The sequence below is a fragment of the Gymnoscopelus microlampas genome (assembly GCF_963454915.1).
Source record: "Gymnoscopelus microlampas genome assembly, chromosome: 3".
Classification (NCBI taxonomy): Eukaryota; Metazoa; Chordata; class Actinopteri; order Myctophiformes; family Myctophidae; genus Gymnoscopelus; species Gymnoscopelus microlampas.
This window is the reverse complement of record NC_139940.1, coordinates 40,030,006-40,050,119: the sequence shown is the minus strand read 5'-3', so window position 1 is coordinate 40,050,119 and position 20,114 is coordinate 40,030,006. Positions and strand designations below refer to the sequence as shown.

The 20,114-nt window shown below is 42.3% G+C and overlaps 1 protein-coding gene across 19 annotated transcripts in view; it reads left to right on the top strand.

The window, feature by feature from the left end:
• The window catches only part of plecb (plectin b), a 135,254-nt gene that overhangs the window by 75,926 nt on the left and 39,214 nt on the right, over positions 1-20,114 (top strand). For 7 of the 19 annotated variants that reach the window (XM_084053676.1, XM_084053661.1, XM_084053663.1 and 4 more), the window contains exons 2-6: positions 11,531-11,592; positions 15,600-15,614; positions 16,860-16,949; positions 18,949-19,026; positions 19,219-19,311. In XM_084053676.1, the coding sequence (XP_083909802.1) occupies positions 11,531-11,592; positions 15,600-15,614; positions 16,860-16,949; positions 18,949-19,026; positions 19,219-19,311 (338 nt within the window). Of the gene's footprint in view, positions 1-673; positions 866-7,240; positions 7,694-11,530; positions 11,593-15,599; positions 15,615-16,859; positions 16,950-18,948; positions 19,027-19,218; positions 19,312-20,114 lie in introns of those variants that run through there. The other 12 variants (XM_084053660.1, XM_084053662.1, XM_084053665.1 and 9 more) reach the window with 5 other exon arrangements.

The window sequence follows — 20,114 nt, the reverse complement described above, 5'->3', positions numbered from 1 at the left end:
GGTTTTATGTGGAATACAACTTCCCGATTGGAACCGTTTTGAAGATGCAATGAGGATCTATAGCCCGCATTTCTTCAGGGCTCACTAAACCTGAAGTAATAACATTGTAATCTACAACACTAAGAAGTCCTGTCAAATGTCTCACCTCTTTGTCAACTTGTGTATTAATTAGCCAAATGCTCACACTTGAGCAATACACACAATGCAATCGTTTCTTTTATCTTTCTTTTGTTCATGATGAATTTGCCACAAGCAACAATATTATTGAAAATAAATACATCTGTCAAACAAAAAACAGCATATATCAGTACACTTAGCATATCTGATAATGATTTTGGCAACATTATTTAAAACATAAACAAACAGGCCTCAACTTCAAAATCCTTTGTTAGAATTTTCACAATGGGATTACGGCATCCAATTTGAATGTCTCTTGAATGCTTTCCATGCTCTAGGAGCACAATAACTATAGTTGAAGGTCAGGTTGCTGTGATCACACAGGCAGGTGTGGTGATTTTACATTGGAACGAGAAGGGCAGGGCTTCCACGCAACTGTCACCTGTGAAAAAGTGGTGTGTCTTTTTCTTCCGTTTTTTCATGGCTCGGGACCAGCTGGCACATGTTGTCAGTTGCACACATGTGCTCCGGGGGACTATGGGACTACCACCACGATCATCTTAAAAGGACCTGTTGCTCGAGTTCCCACAGGGAATAATGGCGGGCGCAGAAATACCTGATGCTTCTACCGATATGTGGATGTATACCGCTCGTCCTTTTGGAATGACATATGAGCGGCAGGACTATCTCCATGAGATAAGCTATGCAGAACGAAGCAGATATTTGTATAGTAAAATGTGTTGTGTAGGTGAGTTGACCAATATGGATATGGGGAGGAGTTACACAGCACGCACAATGGGAGTGAGACACAGTAGTACAGCCTACTCTATACAGGCAATGCCTCTCACGTAACGTTGCGATTTATTATTAGATTTTGTTCTCACCGTTCACTTGAATTGATAGTTAATCTCTTATTTATTTATCTTTTATCCAACCATTATGCCAGATTGACTATTATATATATATTGTGTTTTGTACACTGAGCAACTTGTTCTCAGCAGTAATTATTCATATGTTACTATCTTCTTATAATTAACTACACCAGTTGCTGTCTGAAGATACTAAAGAAGTATCTCAAATAGAAGTGGTCCAGGGATAGGTTAGTGTAAAATGTATATGGCGCTATATTTGTCAAGTCAGAGTGAACAATATTGACCTGCTGTTACTGAGTAACTAAACAGATATGAATTAATGTCTTGGCCTTAACTCGCTAAACTTAAATATGTGTATAGTGAAGGTAGTGAGCAATTGGCAGGGTTTTATTGACTTTTGGAGCCATTTAGGAGTTTACAATCTACTGTCACCCTTTAACCCTTTACACTTTAATTGCCTTAATTGCTCATGACACACAATATATATAAAGGTGCAGACAAATGACATGACATTTTTTGGTCCATTACATTCTATCTACAGTACATTTTGTAATTCGTAATGGAATATACAGTATAGTCTCAGTTCAGTTTCCCAGCTAAACACCACCTGGACTTGCTTGTGCTTTGGCACAACCTAGTGGTCAGAAATGATAATGCCCTATTGTCTCCCTTTTAGAAAGAAGTAAGCGTAGTTGGTGTGGTGGTGGTGACTTCTGTGTCTTCCTTTCCTCATGAAGTCTGTGATTCATTAGAGACTCCAATGGCTCTGTGTCTAAAAATACTGTTATGAGTAAGAAAGGACTAACCCTGCTCCCCTCACACCAGCTACTGTGTGTTTAGGGACGTTGCTACAGCAACACTTCTCAAGTTCCCCTTTTTCCACATTTACGCAGTCCTTTCAAACTCATGAATAAGACCATATGGAACGGGGATTTTAACGGAACTTAGATTTGAATGGAACTCTAGGGGGAATGGGAGGCCTAAAGGCCCAGTAATAAAGGCTGGTATCTTCGATAGCTCTATGAATTTCTTGAGGGAAAAATACAAGCACCTTTAAGACCCGTGTAGCTGCAATTTGACAAGCTCACCCGTAGAGGGAGGTTGGGTGTCACATTTAGCTTTCTGTGTCACAGAGGTCGGGATCAACTTGCATCAAAACCACTCCAAATGCATTTGCATTGCAGCCAAATGAAAGTCGAGCGAGACACAATGGTGAAGTCCCAGATGTGGGACATTCCGTAGAGGCTTGTGGGGCTGTTTGTGGCTCAATTAGCTATTTTAAAACTCAGCTGTCAGAGCTAATCCAGAGGGGTTAAATTGGGTTTACGGATTCAACTTCAGCTCTTTACTCGGAGCATCTAAAACCTGCAGCCTGGCCGTAGCTCCATGTGGGTGATGGTGGCCAGTGTGTCAGTCTGGGGACACTGCCAGCCATCCTTGTGATTATTCTTAGCTCAGACATCCAGTGACTCTTTTGCATGAACTGGGCCATTGTTATGTGTGTTCCTCCAAAAAAGCATACTTTCTTAACACAATAATATCTTAATGTTTTGTTCATAATTTGGACGTGTATGTATCTCTTCAGAACAGGCCAGTACATTTGAGGCAAGCAACTAGCAGGGTTGAATATCACAGCTTTTATTTATTTGTTTATTTTTAATCCCAAATGTTTAAAAGGAGGTAGCTTTTTGTGAGTTCTGTTTTGCTGTGCTATCACTTAACAGCAGTTGAGACAGCAGTATTCACTATATAGCACTATTCATGCACTGCCCAGTGTTTCCATGTCCGCTTATTATAAGCGACTTTGGGCTGTAAATATTGGTGGTTGAGTTTTTTTGGGCTTGTTTCTAAGTGTTTTTGATTATTTGGGCTTGTTTCCTAATGTTTATAAACCTGTGGTTCTTAAACATTTTCATGGCAAGGACCCCCAGATTAATATGTATTTGTCCCCCCCCCCCATACCAGATCTGTGTTGTTAAATTGTTCCAATTTGTTTTTCTTTCCCAAGACTCTTTTGACAATCGCAGATCTACAATCGCTCAGATGCGACGCGTTGTGAGCTTGTAGATTGGCTATTTTCAAATAGCCGATGTATACAGTATATAGGTTTGAAATGCCCACGTGGCCTATAGTTGCTTCTTTTGGGCTTGTTTTCCTAGACCTGGTTGCTTATTTCTCTCACAAAATCTGGCAAAACTGATAAGAGTCATAGTCAGATGAGGTGGGTTTTAGGGTGTGTGTGTACTGGCTGTCTCTGGCTTTATTAACATTCCATTCCCTGCAGGGTGTGGCAGTCAGCTCTTGCTTCCACTTGCTTTTACCTGAAGTGATAAAAGTGAGGGAAAGTAGGGGGGATTAAGAAAATGGGCAAAAGATAAAGGAGTGGAAGAGAGAGAGAGGGAGAGGGGGAGGTGCACATGCAGAGAATGATGAGACAGAAAGAGAGAGAGAGAGAGAGAGAGAGAGAGAGAGAGAGAGAGAGAGAGAGAGAGAGAGAGAGAGAGAGAGAGAGAGAGAGAGAGAGAGAGAGAGAGAGAGAGAGAGAGAGAGAGAGAGAGAGAGAGAGAGAGAGAGAGAGAGAGAGAGAGAGAGAGAGAGAGAGAGAGAGAGAGAGAGAGAGAGCGCACCCTGTAACCTAACCTGTGTGATTAAATCCTTTCTAAGGCTTTCTCCTCCCTTATGGTGTTGTCTACCCAGCCCCTCTCTAAACCCCTTAATGTCTTCAGTAACACTGTGACTTAAAGCCCCAATAGTAGATTATTTGTGTTCACTAATCTGTTTGTTTTCCATGATAATGTTAATGGTTGTCGCTTAAAAGCTCTGAAACAGCCGCATGTTTGCTGTGTGTATCAGGACCAAGAATCATGTATAAATAACCGTGCACGGAGCAAGAACGGTCTCTGCACTCACTTTTAAACTGTCTTAACATTTATGATAAGCTGTATAATAGAAAATAAAAACAGGGAGTCTCCACAGAGTTAAAGATTGTTGATTTTATCTTTTGTTTATGTGAGTTTCCCAACTAACCTCTGCCCTCTTAACTGCAGAGTGAATGTCTCCACTCAGGCGACCTCCTCCCTGCGCAGCTGTAAACAGCATCTGGTTTGATGTGTGTCGTGGAAAATTGAGCAAAAATAAATGAGCGGATTTATTGAACACAGACCAGTGATTAGAGAGACCATTTTTTATTGAAACGGAGACCCCAAACTTTGCACAGTCAGGAAGTCACGACAGCTTGTGTTGGACTCCTGAAGAAAAGCTGCTGTGTCTTTATTTGAACGAAACAGCCATTTTTAAACAGCTGTCAGCGTGAATCTATAAGCTCTCCCCAGAATGCATGTCTTCACACAGGATCTAGATTTTGTTTACGGTAGTTTACTGGGAAGAAATCCTCAGCTATTAGGTTAAACCTACTATGGGTTTAAGTATACCCAGGGGCTAGTTGAGTATGGTGTGTGGTTTGTTTGTTTGTCTCCATGTTCCTTTAGGTCAAGATTTTCTACTTTTAAATCATACTGTATCTGCTTTGGAGAAAGAAAAAAACTACACAGCAAAATCTCAAGTGTTAATTTAACTCTGAGGTTGTAAAAGTGGTCCCAGTAGGCCGGGTGCCCCTTTCTGCACTGTCCAAACCACAGTGCTCAGTCTATGACGTAAAGTCAGTGTGGGAACAGAACACGCAGCCCACTGTCCCCATCCCCTCCCTTTATAGGGAATAGATAGAACCTCAAACTTTTCATTTACAGAGAAAATGCTGGCTTCGGAATCACACCAAACAGTTTATGCTTTTAAAAAATATATAAATCGTCCATCTGGTTTTGATGAAGTGAGATGAGGGAGCACTGTAATAAGCATGTTGAGACCTTAATGATATGTCTCTCTGGAGAAAAGATCTCATGACTAAGACGTTCCGTGGTCTCTCCGTCCTCGCCTTGTCCCGTTTGGGGGGTTTCGGGTTCCCCTGCAGTATTCCCCCATGGTGTTGAAGAAGTAGTAGGGTGTCTCTACTGGTGTCCCTGCCAGGAGGATATCGCTAAATGCTGTTGTTCCCACCTGTGTGATGGAGACAGTTCTTTACAGCAGCATGATGTCTTCTCTTCTCTTCTCTTCTCTTCTCTTCTCTTCTCTTCTCTTCTCTTCTCTTCTCTTCTCTTCTCTTCTCTTCTCTTCTCTTCTCTTCTCTTCTCTTCTCTTCTCTTCTGTGATGAGACTTTGTTGTGGCATCCACAAGTCACATTAACAGATTGGGAAAACATTCCAAAGACCCATTACAACATTGCATTGCAAAGAGTGATTTGCAGCATAGTTAGTTTAACGCCGGTGTCGCACACCAAACATAGCCGATGTACAAGCTCACAACACAACACTATTTTCAGCTCAAGACAGTGCAACCAAGTATAACAACAATGAGACATGAGACAGACCACCCTGACTCACAACAGAAATTTGGCAAGAAAGGTAATGATTTATTCCAACACGCAAAGAGCAATAAATCATTTAATTGCCATGAATAAATGAAATGAACTGTTAAAATCTAATTGCAACAGATGGTATTAAGTTGTGTGGATTCAGTTGATGTTTTACACTACATACCTATGTTCTATAATTCATTTGGACGTACTAAAACCACTTAACCACTCCTTAATTCCTCAACCTGCCTAGGCGTGGGATCACAAAGGTGTGTCTCCAGATTTGCAAACCTGGCTTCGAATTAAAGAAACATGCACGGCCACACGTGCAAGCGCGCGCGCACACACACACACACACACACACACACACACACACACACACACACACACACACACACACACACACACACACACACACACACACACACACACACACACACACAGAGTTGCTTCATGTTCATAGAGGTGCTGTGATGGAAAGGTGTTTTTAGGTGTCCAATGATACAGCATGATGATCTCAGGCAGTGAGGGTAATGAGATATGAACGTTCCTCATGTCTGGAGGATACAGGTCAGGTAATACCGTATGCTGTAGCTGAGCTGTCAGCACATACTGCCCTAAGGGCACTGGCTTAAACTGCCAGGAAGCGGGCGGATTCCAGGTCTTATACAGGGTTAGTATAACTCAGTGAGTGTACAAGTGTAACCAATTTGTTCACTAGATTTACAAGTGGATAAAGTAGCACGGAGGATTTTACTGTGTAGTTTGAGATGTTATCTCCCTCTGTCTTTCTCGTTCCTACAGTGTGGTCTACTATACGATAAACTCTCTTGTCTGTTTTGTCACACGGCTTGAAGATCCCAGCATTAGGATTTCAAGATACTGGAGTCATGGTTCTTTGTTTGTTATCCTTACATGTGGCAGGTTAAAAACAAGAAAAACTAAAACAAAAGTCCCCCATGAAGAAATAGCCATACAGTTTTAACTAGTGCATTTAAATAGAATAATAGTTTTTACCATTCTCATGTCCTACTGCAATTATATGAAACTAATTGTGAAATATATGAAATGACTCAATACCAATGTGCTACTAATTTGATCTGGGAAATTACTAAATAGATGATAAAAAAGAAATCCAATAACAGTAAAGATAAAATACATGACAAATGGACTGAGCATGCTCAGTGATTTAGCACAATTCAAGGAATTTCACACTGCATACACAACAATGCAGCTTGCAGCTTGTTTCTACTGCTTCTTGTTTTATCACTGAGGGGAGAAGGAATCTCAGAGGAATGCTGTGAATCATGAATGATTAGCCATGCAGGTGTGTGTGCGTGCTTGCGTTTGTGTGTACACATGCACACGTGTGTCACCCTATCTATGACAACCTGGCATCTTTTAGGGAACGAATGACTAATTGTTTTACACCGTTAAACCTTAATCCACGATACTCCAATAAACCATAATTGTGGCACCAAGTTGTCTTTGGTGTCACAGTTATGATTTTATATCACTAGTAGTGACTCAGCTTGTGTGCGTGTGCAGTATTCGTGTTCAAGCAAGCAGTTGCAAGTACATTGAGGTTCTGGGAGAGTATGTGCTCTTGCACAAGCTACCCTAAAGTGATTAAGTGAGTGAGAGTGTGTATGCATGTGGGTGTGTACGGCACAGCGTGCACGCTGGCCACCACCACACCTTGCCCCTGTCTCCCTCTTCTTCTCCGCTCACCACCACCACCGTGACAGAGCAGGAAGGGGGCGTGGCGTACCCACAATGTCCTCCCTCCAAACACGCCGCCACTAAATACACACTCACACATCACGTACGAGGACGGGCCGAGACTCTGTAGCCCACAGGCATCATTTACTCTGAAAGGAGAAGTGAGGGAGGAGGAGGAGAAGGAAGAAAAAGGAAGGAAGGAAGGGCTGAACCCAAAGCAAGGGAGAGAGAGAGACAGAGAGAGAGAGAGAAGGAGAGAGAGAAATCATAGGTTTGTGAAGTGCTGACTGGAGCGTGGACCACAGGACTGCATGCTTTGACTGGCTGCCTCCACAGAGATACTGAGGACCGGAGACTGAGGCGCACACAGAGATTTTAGACAGAAGGATTTTTATTTTTATCTTCGTTATTATTCTGTGATTGTCGAGCAACACTGAGGGACAGTGACAATGAACTCTCATCAGCAGAGGTACAGGAATGCCTCCTCTGACAGCAGCGTGGGCAGCAGAGACAGAGTGTCCTCTGATGAAGGGTACTACCAGGGGATGCTCAAAGCTACAGACGGAAGGAAAGGTATTGATATTGATCTGAGTATTAATCCTGAGTGTTCATTTGACTCTGGGAGTACAGCTCTATTTGGTTACATTTGTACATTTGCAGAGTTACTCTTTTAGACATACTGTACTGTACAGTGTTCAGTCATTTGTTGCTATTTGTGTCAGGTACAAAAGGGATTTAGAGTTTACTGTTTTCTCCTGTGAGAGGGGGAAAAGGAAGCATTTCATGCCTGTAATTTCAGGTTTGGATGGTTTTCAGGTTCTGTGAACCGCTAAGTAAGTCCCTAACATGCTGAAGTTGTGGCCTTAATGGCTAGGCTCTGTTATAATTATCCATCCCATGTGTCTCAGTAGTTTAACTGTCATATGCTGCTGTTGTTTTTAGGCTGAAAGAATCTTTGTTAAATGAAAGCCTTCTACTGCTGTCATGAGACAGTTACTGTACCAGTTAGATTAATTATGGCATAATGGTAACATCATCAGGGAGAAATTCATCACTTCCACTCACACCAAAAGTGATATGATTATCAAAACAGTTAACAACTTGCTCACTTGTATTGGATTGAATAACAAGATGTATAGGTATTTTGGGTTGACTTGCCATATTTTGCCTGTATACTTTGTTGAACACCAGTTAGCAATATGCCCCCCCCCCCCCCCCCGGTCTAAATCTTGTTGGACATGCCAGACATTTTAAAGATTTGCATAATTATGAAGTGACTTAAAGTGCTGACTTCAGGTATAAGGATCTAATGGATGTACCTTGGCTGTTGTGAAACAAATCCTGCCCTGTGCTGGCATGTATGCAGTCAAGGAGTTGGCTTCATAACTCTTCAGCCATTGTGTTTGCATTGTGGGTTACTAGGTAATAAATATTTGATAGATCTGATTTAAAGTTGAGGCATGGTATGGGTGCTGCTGCAGAGCTTTTAAAATACCATTTCTATCAGTTTATCTGAGCTGATATGAAAGAGTGTTGCCAGTGCCACCCACAATATTTTGTCCATTAACACTCCACACGTCTCCGAAACTCATGTGCGCTGTGGATGGCCTATAGGTAAAGGTGTAGCTCTTTCAGGGGATTCCACTTATGTTCGGTATGGTGGATGGCAACCATTGGGAAACATCTCAGTATCATTAGCCAGTGGGTCAAAAGTCATTGACCTTCCAAACAGGAAGAACAGACACTGAGCACAAATTGGCATTTTTGCTGAATGACAGGAGGTAAAAGTTCCATTGGCCTCTAAGCGACCTGAGGTTTCAATAACACAATGGCAGAAATAATTTCCAGAAATAATCGCCCTGATAGAATGTAGCCTCTGGGTGCCTTTTTTATTTATTAAAGCAGCAGTGAATCAATGCCCTGTGTTCTGAAACTGTGGTTTTCATTGCAGGGTGTGTCATATGGACATTTAATATGGCAGCATGTCACGCCCTTCTCAGACTGATAAGGCAGAGAGGACTTTGTGTTTTTGTCCATAGTTCTTTCAGATACAACTTGTGAATGACACAGATTTTTGTTGTTATGTGAGTCACCAGAATGAAACACGTGTTATGAAATTCAGAAGGACATAAAGTGATATAATAAACAATTATATTACCATACAGGATAAAGACTCCTTGCTAAAGCAGCGAGATCGGATGGACCTTAATGTATCGTAATAAATCGCAGGAACATGTCTTGTGGTTTGTTGCCAGTATCTACACTCTAAACCACTCATAACACAAAAGTAGGTGTGTTCAGGTGTGTTGTTTTAATGGGTGTATTCCCTAGAGGGAACACTGTACCTTCTTATTCTGTTGTCCAAAAACAATAGCCTTTCCGTGATAGGGATGGCTGGATAAATACAACGTGTAATGTTTAAGAACCCAAGCACAACACTTCAGTACATCCTTGTTCCTGTGAGAACCTTCTTCTGTGTGTGATGGAGCCTGCAGCGCAGCTTGGCCTGTGACCGCGGGGATAGACATGCCCTTACACACCTTCCTAGACGACGTGGGCACATCTGCCGGCGATGCGCTGTGATGCTGTGTGACTCAGCTGCAGACACACACTTCCCAGACAGCTGTGATCATGTCTGATTCCACCCTGTGACGTCTTTGTTTCATCACATGGAAATAGCACAGCAGCTCTTTGGCAGTTTGGATAATCCGTTTTCCATTGTTTGATATTGTTTGATACAACATGAAAGGCATGAAGACTGCTTGCTCGGCTTGCAAATGTGCCGAGTTCAGATTTTGCAGATAAACTAGCTATATTTTATCATCTCGTCACATGATCAAATAGAGATTCGATATTGAACACATTACCCCGCAGCAATCATCCTCAGCTTTGCATATCTGTATGACAGAACTTCCAAAGAAAATTATTCATTTGATTGAATAGTTATGGTTTATGTGGAATAATAATCATATGTTGCTACAAATCTTTAAACGTTTTTTGTTTACAATTTAACATAAGTTATTCTTTGAACACAGGCAATCTGAATCACTCACGAGGGCCCATTCTCTGCTCAACACATTATTTTTTGTGATCAAATCTTTTTATTTATAGTTCATGAACATTCATGAATGTGAAAACAAAGTAATTAGTCAAATTATGTCACTTTAGGGGCTCCGTATATTAGCATTGTGCACAAAAGAAAAAAGAAAAAAAAACTAAAAGCAAGAAAACTCACAGAAACAGCTGTCCCCCTATACAAATAAACACCCCGCCCACCCCCCTAGGAACCAGGCAACCAACCCTGACAGGTGATCATTCTAAAAGGCGCTTAAGGTTCAAAGAGACCGATTTCCACGTCGTTGACTCCATCACCTCATGTACACGAGATGTTGATAGCTTCAAGTACACAACTAGATATGTTTGCACCACACTCCAAAGGAGAGAAAGAGTGGGGTAACTTCCAGAGCATAGCAAGAAATGTTTCCGCTGCTGTAAATCCAGCTAGTATCTTTAGTTTTTGGTCGGTATCTGGCCTACTGAAGGTTAAATAGATCATTAGGCATGAGTTTAAAAGGCAAATGAGGTGCTGTAATCTGAAACATCCCAGAGAGTATAAAGGCAAGCATCTCCCAGAATCTGGCCAATGGAGAGCATTCCCAGAACATATGAAAATAAGTACCAACAGCCTTCAAAGAACACCATCCAACACAATGTTGGACGGCCTGTTCTCTCTATGGGTCCCACCCCACTCCACAGGCCCCAGTGCAACCGCATTGCCTGTGCTGGCTATACTTACACCCCTGCTCCCCTGTGCATACTGTGTGGTCTAATATTTGACTGGCAGGTCAAAGAATACATGGTACATATACATACACACATGGTAATATGTTACTCAGGTTTTCATCACTATTCAATCACTATTTTTTTACGCGTGGCTGTGTGCCATCTAGTGTGTGTGTGTGTGTGTGTGTGTGTGTGTGTGTGTGTGTGTGTGTGTGTGTGTGTGTGTGTGTGTGTGTGTGTGTGTGTGTGTGTGTGTGTGTGTGTGTGTGTGTGTGTGTGTGTGTGTGTGTGTTTGTCTGGGTTATCTCACAAACCGCTAGATGGATCGGTGCCAAATCTCTTGCGCATGCTTGCCAGTAGGCCAAGGAAGTCCCCCCATGCCCTTTTTCACATGCTGTATGTGTTTTATATTGTGAAATATTTAATCTTATAATGGAAGTGAATGGCAGTCGGATATTGCTGAAACCTTGCCCAAGTATGTCCTACTGTATGTCATAGTTACGTCATAGATGACTGGCATAACAGACTGACCACATTAAGTCCGAGATCCACATGGGTGCCATGACGTATTAATATGTTTCTTATTTATCAATGTCTGATGTTCCATTGTACATTTTGTGTTCACAGATGAACGGGATCGGGTACAGAAAAAGACCTTCACAAAATGGGTGAACAAACACTTGATAAAGGTAAGGTCCTTGTCCTAGTCCTTGATTGCACTCTTTGTTTTTCTATTCACATTCATAATATTCTGTCACTTCAACATCCATCTTCATCTGGGATTTAGTGGGATAATCAGAGTGGAAGTGGAAGTGGAAGAGTCACTTTTCCAACAACTTTATTGTTGTATTTACTCCTCAAAAGATATCTGTTGCATTGGGTGTAAGTTGGGTGTCTACTGATGGATACAGATTAATTGTGTGGTACACATTCATCTCCATAGCTTTAGAAAATCCTCTACTCTCTAATTACTCTGAGAAGACTTTTATTTGGCCTTGATTCATGATGCCGGTGGCCGGATGTTTTATAGCCGGGAGTTTGGATGTATTGTTAATTTCGTAAAGTCAGAATAGGGAAGGGACAATAAAAGCCGTAATCACGGAGGCTTGGGAGATAGAATTCTTCACCTCTAGGCTATGTTTAGGAGGATCATGTTTGGATAGGCTGTCGCTGGTATGCAGATGACATCATGTGGTTTTAACCATCACTGTGACCTGGGCCTGTTCTGGGCCATTTGTGCTGAACTCACACATACGCCATATCCTATTCAGACAGGTTTCCAGGGCAACACAATATTATGCCACCACACGGTAGGATCCCCCCCCCCCCCGCCGGGCTCCTGAAAGTTCACACTCTTAACATTGTTGATTGTTTTGAGTCTCGGATCATCACTATCTGTAGAGCAGGCTCTGACCCATACACACCTCAGAAGTGTCTGTGTGGGAGTGCAGTGATTACTCACAGAGAAGTCCCCCCCCCCCCCCCCCCCCACACACACACACACACACACACACACACACACACACATTACTATACGTGTGAGGACTTCTACATTTTTAACCCTAACTAACCCTAAAGCCCAAGTTATACTCAGCACACCGAAAATAACCGATCTACAAGCTCAGCGATCTACAGCACGATCTGCTATTTTCGGAGATTGGCTATTTTCGGTGCATGACACCGGCTCACAACTACGTATAAATTAGGCATACCACCAACCCCTAAACCTAACCTCTAAATGCCTAATCCTAACCCACAAGTGAATATTTTCCTAATTGTAAGCTTAACTCTTACCATAAAACAATCATTTCTCTTGGGTGGACCAGAAGAAATGTCCTCACCATGTCTATTTCTCAAATTCTGCTATTTTGCACTTGTGGGAACATTTGACCCTCACAGGATAGTATTACTACCAATACACTTATACACACGCACGCACACGCACGCACACGCACACACGTCACTTATTGTCCCACACTTAGCCACTAGTATTGTGCTGTGAGCGGGAGGCTTACCAGAAGACCAGCCTGTCATCGGCGGATTGGCTGTGTAAACTGTCCGTCACCGCTCCTCTCCTCTCACCTACCTCACTTACCGGCCCAGAACTCTGGGCTGAAAAGCGGCCAATCTATCACACTCGAGTCACACCGGCGGTGGTACAGGGGACAGGGGTGGGTCCATTGTAACAAGCCAAACAACTCACTCTGGAGCTTCTCATTAGAAATGAAAAATCATCCCCGCAAAACACATGGCCCCTCCCGCACCCCATGTAAAAATATCCACGCCTGTGTCATTTTGTCCTCCGGAGAAACTCCCACTGGCAGGCTTAAACCATTAAGGGCCTCCTCGTCATTCGCCGTCGTCGCTTGAAAGACAACTCAACCGTTTTTAGAAATGAATGGAACAAGCGAAGGGAAAAAAAAAAAGAATTACGGGAGCACAAAGAGAGCATTTTCCTTCCCACAAACGCACGCAGCGCTAACATATTCTATTCCTGATATAAGTGAACGCTCTCCCCCCTCTTCTGTGTGTTTCTTGTGAGTCATTGACATCTGGGTTCACTTAGCTCCCTCTGAAGAGGCAGATTCAGGTCTGGGCGCATAGTGAGCGGGCCAACGGTTGCACATGTGCTGCACAGACTCCCGGATCTGGATGGCTGCATACTGTACAGTACTGTATGTGCATGCCAGGCCTAAACTGAGGGAAATGCATTGATGCATGGGAGCTCGCATAGAAGTTACATAAGTTAGGATTTATTGCATACTTGTTGCTGCTAAATGGCTTACTTATATAAATGAATGTAATTTATATTTTTTCTGTAATCAATCATGTAGTTCATTTTTAAAGTAGGCTATATTTAAAAATGTGCATACAATGTATCCATAATGAGTAAAATCCTCAGTGTTAATGTGTCCATTTGTAATTCAACATGGTCACAATAACTGAACATGTTGTAGAGGAAAACAAAATCCTTGGCAGGGACAGTGTTAATAGTCTGCCTGTGTAAAAAGCCAGCTCCTCCTCTTTGACGTTATAGGCTTGATGGGAAACTGATGGTTTTATTGGCTGGCTCGACAGGGGCCAGTCCTGGGTGGGTGCAGCTAGAAGGAGCTAGCTATAATGGGCGATTTCCCCCTCACAGAGTAAATCTTACTGCAGGAGACAGAGGGAGAGAAGCCAGGCAGCAGATTTTATGCAGCGTTATGTAAAAGCACTTGTATCTGCAGTGTTCGGTATAGGTGCCACTTCTCTCGTCGTCTGTGCAGAATATATATATTTGGCTACCGATGAACATACCTAGCACTATCAGTTGGTCCCTTATTGAGGATAGAGTTAAGAGGAATTATGTAATAATTCCAATAAAGCCTGATTGATTGATTGAATGCTTTATTAACAGTTTGCAAAGACAAAAAGCACAGGGAAGTACAGCTCAATACAAGGTCAAGCAGCACAGAGACCTCTAAGTGACCTGTGCAGCTTAGACACATTAAGTGTTTTGTTTTGATCCCAGTGCACGGTGCAGTTCCCATGTGTCTGTGGTTTGACTGTGATTAAGGGTTGTCAGGCTTTGCACCGTTAAAGCCTGCCCTGATTTATACTTAAACATAGTCAATGTACGAGCACACAACGCAAGCTTGTAGATCTGCTATTTTCGGCTGTCAGGTTTTCACCTTGAGACCTTTAAACAAAGACGGTTCAAATGGCTTATACTTGAGTCTTTTACAGAGTAATTGCAGCAGCGTGACATTACTTGCCAGCCAAAACAATGTGACTGCGATCATGTGGATCACACAGGCACCTTGTTCAATTAAAGAGTAAACAAGTCTCGGTGAGACTGACAGAATTTCAATGGCAACGTGTAGAAAATCCAACTTGAAATACCATCATAGAGTCACTATTTGTGATATCAGCTCAAAGTATCAATTCTCAAATATACCATATAGTGCAAACAGGCAACACACCTACATTGATTTGATTGTAATGGTATGTGATTGTAATAGTAACTTGAAGTGTTTTGTATGAGTAAACAGTGTCTCCTAGTGGCCAAAGGGTTCTTTACATACGAAAAACAAAACTGTTATCCTTGAGGAGTGAGTTACTGTCAGTAGTGTTACTGTATAATGTTTTTGGGAAAATCGTGCCAACATAAATGAGTCACTGTTACAAGGAACGTGCAGAGTAAATTAGAGTGCATACCTCTTTAGGGCAGAGAATGAATATACCACATGGCACAAGACAAATGTATATCTCAAGATCTGCAAGGCTGAACTAAAATAATTAACCACATGAACCCAAGTGTCCCTATTCTGGGGGCGAACATTCTGCTAAAATAGCTGATCTACAAGCTCACATGTCAAGTTGCAATGCGGCGAAGAGATCTGGTGTAGAGGGGGAAAAGGAGGTGGCCTAGAATATACCCATGGGAGGCTCCGTTCAATAAGTATATTGGGTTTAAGTGGTTAATTATACTATTTCTGTTTTCAATCAGGTTTTCAATTTAATGATCTCATTTACCCCAACGATCCCACCGCTGTGCTAATAGAATTCTCTCAAATTGTCATGCTCATTGACTTTCATCAACCACTTCTGTTTCTCCCCCTCTCATTCCTTTCTGTCTTTTTCTCTTCCATTTATGATCCATCATTCTTCATTTCTCCATCTCTCATCCTTCCTTCTTCCTCTCCACTCCACCCAGCATCGGAGAGCCGAGGTAGGTACTTCATCAGGACTGTACCTCAGTACTTGGTCTAGTGACGTGTGGCCAGTATCTGTTTATGCATGTAGCCCACACAGTCCCTGCAGGTTCTGCCAGCTGTTCACTCCCCAACCACGGCTCAGCTCCCTCTCTGTCACTGCACCATTCCACATCTCTCTCACTTCCTTTGTTTGTTACCGCACACAGCACCATTCAATCCGGGAACGCATCTGTGTCATTTTATAGATTTCTTTGGCTAAGCTTGTAGATCTGCTATTTTTTGAAAAATCTTGAACATTTTTGCAAATCTTTGAATATATATTTTTTAAAGAGAACATTTATTACTCAAATATTTGCTATGCAGTGGTGCTCCAACTTTTCCATGTCAAGGACACCCAGAATGATATGTATTTGGCCGCAGACCCCCATCTCAAAATATATTGTTCCAGGGACCCCCAGAAGCACAGATCGGAGTTAAAAATGTTCACTTTAAAACATATGTTTATATTCAAAGATTTGCACAAATGTTCCACGATTTAAAAAGAAATAGCTGCAAGCTCATAGTGCGGCACTATGAGTTTGTAGATCTGCTATTTTTGAATAGCCAAAGAAATCTTAAAATGACACAGATGCGTTTATGGTCATAATGGGTTAAAGCTGAAACCACACTGATTCAATATGCATGCCAACAAAAGAATAAAACGCAAAAAAACGAATCAAATAATTGTTTAAAGATTATGCTGATGGCCAGTTTGTACGCTGTGTGCGTTTGCACCATGTGGTTATTTGTGTAGAGACTAGCCATCAGCGTTGTATTTTTACTGATCTGGTTTTTGCTAAGAGAACCATCTATCAGCTGTCAGGCTTGTGGCTGCAGCATTCTCCAAACGAACAGGAACTTTGTTCGGCATCAGTAGGGCTAGCTGACGCCAAACAAAGTTCTGAAAGGCGCTGCCAAAGTTCTCAGTTCTTGTTCTGTTGGAGGATGCTTGCAGCCTAGAACAGCAGGTGTCACAGAGAACGCTGGGCTCTTGACTGCTCGCGCTGGCGGCTATACATTCCTGACCTGTGTAGAATTGTACCAGTGGGGATGGTTCTCCGAAGGAACATGTAGGATTAGGAATTACATAATGTTGGGAGAAATCAAACCTATTCAGTACGGTACAGCTATTATCGTAATTTATGGGCTTTCCATCGAGGGATCATTTATCATGTTGAAACTCAGTCCAACTCTTGTCTTCATCTCCTTTCTCCTACCAGGCACAACGTCACGTGACCGACCTGTATGAAGATCTCAGAGATGGACACAACCTGATCTCTCTACTGGAGGTCCTCTCGGGGGAGACGCTGGTGAGTGGACCTGAACTTTGACCCTAACCCGTTTCAAGTGCCGCCTCTGCTACCGTACCTCAACCTTTTAACCTCCAAAACAAAGCCTTAATCCTGTTTGATGAGATCAAATTTGGTTGCCACAGGGATGGCATATGGAATATAATCCTTGTGGCAACAAAGCATAGTCAGTCTCTTCCAAGTTATCAATCAAAAGCTCAAAGTGAGCCAAATCTTGCCAAGCTAAACATTACAGGACATGGTTGAGAAACGACCTGGTATGACAACTCTTGAGTCTAACGTCTTTGTGTTCTCCAATAACAACTAATAACTATTTTTATGACTTAAAAGTGAGTTTCCACACCTTATGTTGTCTTTCTTACACTTTTTGTATTATTTAAATCTAAAGGTTTGCAGAGCAAACTTCTAATTAGAATATCTAGAAGTTAGAGTGCCTTGGTTCTATAACACAAACACCCTTGGGTTCAGACCTCTACACTGCAAAACCCTTAGTGTTATGTTAACTCATTGAGAGATAATGGAAGAATGTAAGATTACATTTTTCCACTCTTGAGTTGAATTAACACTCAGGATTTAGCAGTATACAAATGCCATGCTGTGCTGCCGTATCTCTCTGCTAATATACCAGCTCTGCTCATCTTCCTGACACCTCCATAACTCATTAACCCCACTTTGGCTTTCTCTCTCCCTTTGAACTGTGTGTGCTCCTGTCTGATGCCTGGTTCTCCTTCTCTGCCCCGTCCTCCTCCTTCTCCTCTTCTTCCTTGTGTATGCCTCTTTGCCCCCCTCTCTCGTGTATGCTGCACTTTTCCGTGTGGCCTTTTGCCTCCTCTCTTTGCACTGCTCTTGCTGGGGCTAGCCGAGGGAGAGAGACGTGGTCAGCAGCTTGCGGTTGGTGAGTGGGTGAACTTAGGCACCTCTTTTTGTGCACTGGCTTGGCTGTGCATGGTGAGTGTGACATGATTTTGCATTGTGGCTTAACTGGCTTCTCAAATGTTATTTTGCCTCTCTCTCATTGACAGGCTTGCAAACCATCTAGTTGCTGGTTATAAACATATTTTGTTTTCAATAGTTGCTGTTTGCACTGCAGGACCGATTGACGTACTTGACAACATTTGGTGCAAGCTTTACATTTTTACAAAAATAGTACAACAGGTTTTTTTTTTAAAAATCCATTTGTTTGATAATTAGCTTGTGTATTTTGTTCCACACTAATCTAATCCTCATTACATCTTGGTTCAATTCAGTTTTATAACCAAACAAATATTATATTTACAGTCCTGCATTATTGTAAAATAAGCAAATTTTACCTGGGACTAAAATGACCTAGCTAATAACTAATCATGTTATTGGCTCTGCCATTCCACGATAATACACCCCCTTCATTATTTTTGCTACAATGTACAGTAATCAGTTCTTTTTTTTAAAACTCCATCATTGTATGGAGATGATGAACAACTGGTTTGTACCTAAATTAGGGATGCACAATATTTTCATTTTGGCTGATTGACATTAATACTGATATTGCAATAACGGTGATATAGAAGATATGATCGCAGCATACTTTTGTGATCGTTCTCTCTGCAATATACCACTCCTCCACACCTCTGCACTATTTATGTGCGGCGGAGTGCTATATTTGGGGTTGTTGATTATTAAGTTTGGTATTAAATCATTGTGTCTTCTCCCTTCTCACGTGACTTAAATTGAACAGTCTTTGCAAATGGCTCATTTTTGGTCACTTTCAAAGACTTTGGAAATAATCAGGATTATCGGCCAACACCGATATGATGACCCCTATATCGTACATCCCTAACCAAAACAATATGATTTTCTGATTTTTCTTCATTATTTTTGGTTTTCCCCTATGTAACTACTACAGTCCTACATTTGGTACCAATCCCCCATTCAGAACACTAGAGGATCCTTTCTGATGATGGTATCACTCCATCCTGCCTATCATGTTTCTAACCGTCCTGTTGTCCTCTTGTCTCTCTAGCCCAGGGAGAAAGGCCGCATGCGATTCCACAAACTACAAAATGTACAGATAGCACTGGACTTCCTGAGACATCGGCAGGTATGAAGTATTATAATTATACCTCCTTAACTCTGAGTGTATACAAATGTAACCAAATGGACCCGTAATGGTCCATTTGGTTACATTTGTATACTTCCAGAGTGACAAATGGATACATTACATTTTTACATTTTACTTTGCATGATCTCTGTCTTGGGATTTGGCTTCTTAACATTCCCGCGTCTCTCCCAGGTCAAGCTGGTGAACATCAGAAACGACGACATCGCGGATGGGAACCCCAAGCTGACCCTGGGTCTGATCTGGACCATCATCCTCCACTTCCAGGTCTCCTTCTCTGTCAGTTTTATGTTCCATTCCCATTATAGCCGCCAAAACCTTCCATCTCCGGGATCTTCCACTTCCAGCCAATCAGAAGGGATTCAGTGGTTATCTTTCACTAAGGGATTCAGCGGTTATCTTTCATCGTTCTTTCCTCGTTCACTTGATAATCTAATGAACCCTTTCCTTATCAGAGTTTAAAACCACCATAAGAGATACTAACATGCTAAAAGAGGACAATGACGTGATTAATCACTCTTAATCATGGAGATTAGGGACATGGACATATACAGTTCCTAATGCTGCCCTGCAGAGCCATTTTATAGAACATGAGTCAATAGCTGTCAGGCTGTCGCTGGCTCCCACTGGGAGGGCGTGTCAGGATTACAGTAGAGCTCCTGAAATCCAACACTACAGGCCATGTCCCAGCGCAGCCAAGCTTCTCTTCCTGACTATGCCCTCTGAGCTGCCTGGCAGTTATCCCAATCTGTACCAGCTGAATAGGCAGGGCCACACCCTCCCCAGTCGCCAGTCAAATGATTCAGAGAGAAATGAAGGAGCGACCTGACTGCTCAGGTGAAGCTAAAGAACCATTGTGTCCCACGGACACACCACCAACGGGGTTCCCTTGACTAAATGAAAGAAGAAGAAGGGGGGGGGGAGTATTTCTGTTTCTATGGGAAAACTAGCAGTGCAGTGGTTGACTGGTGACTCATGGAGCCTTGCAGCTCATCCAAGATGAGAGATCAAGGGTGGGGCGATCATGGGTGGAAGATTTCAATCATAAACATACACACACAAAACAGTGG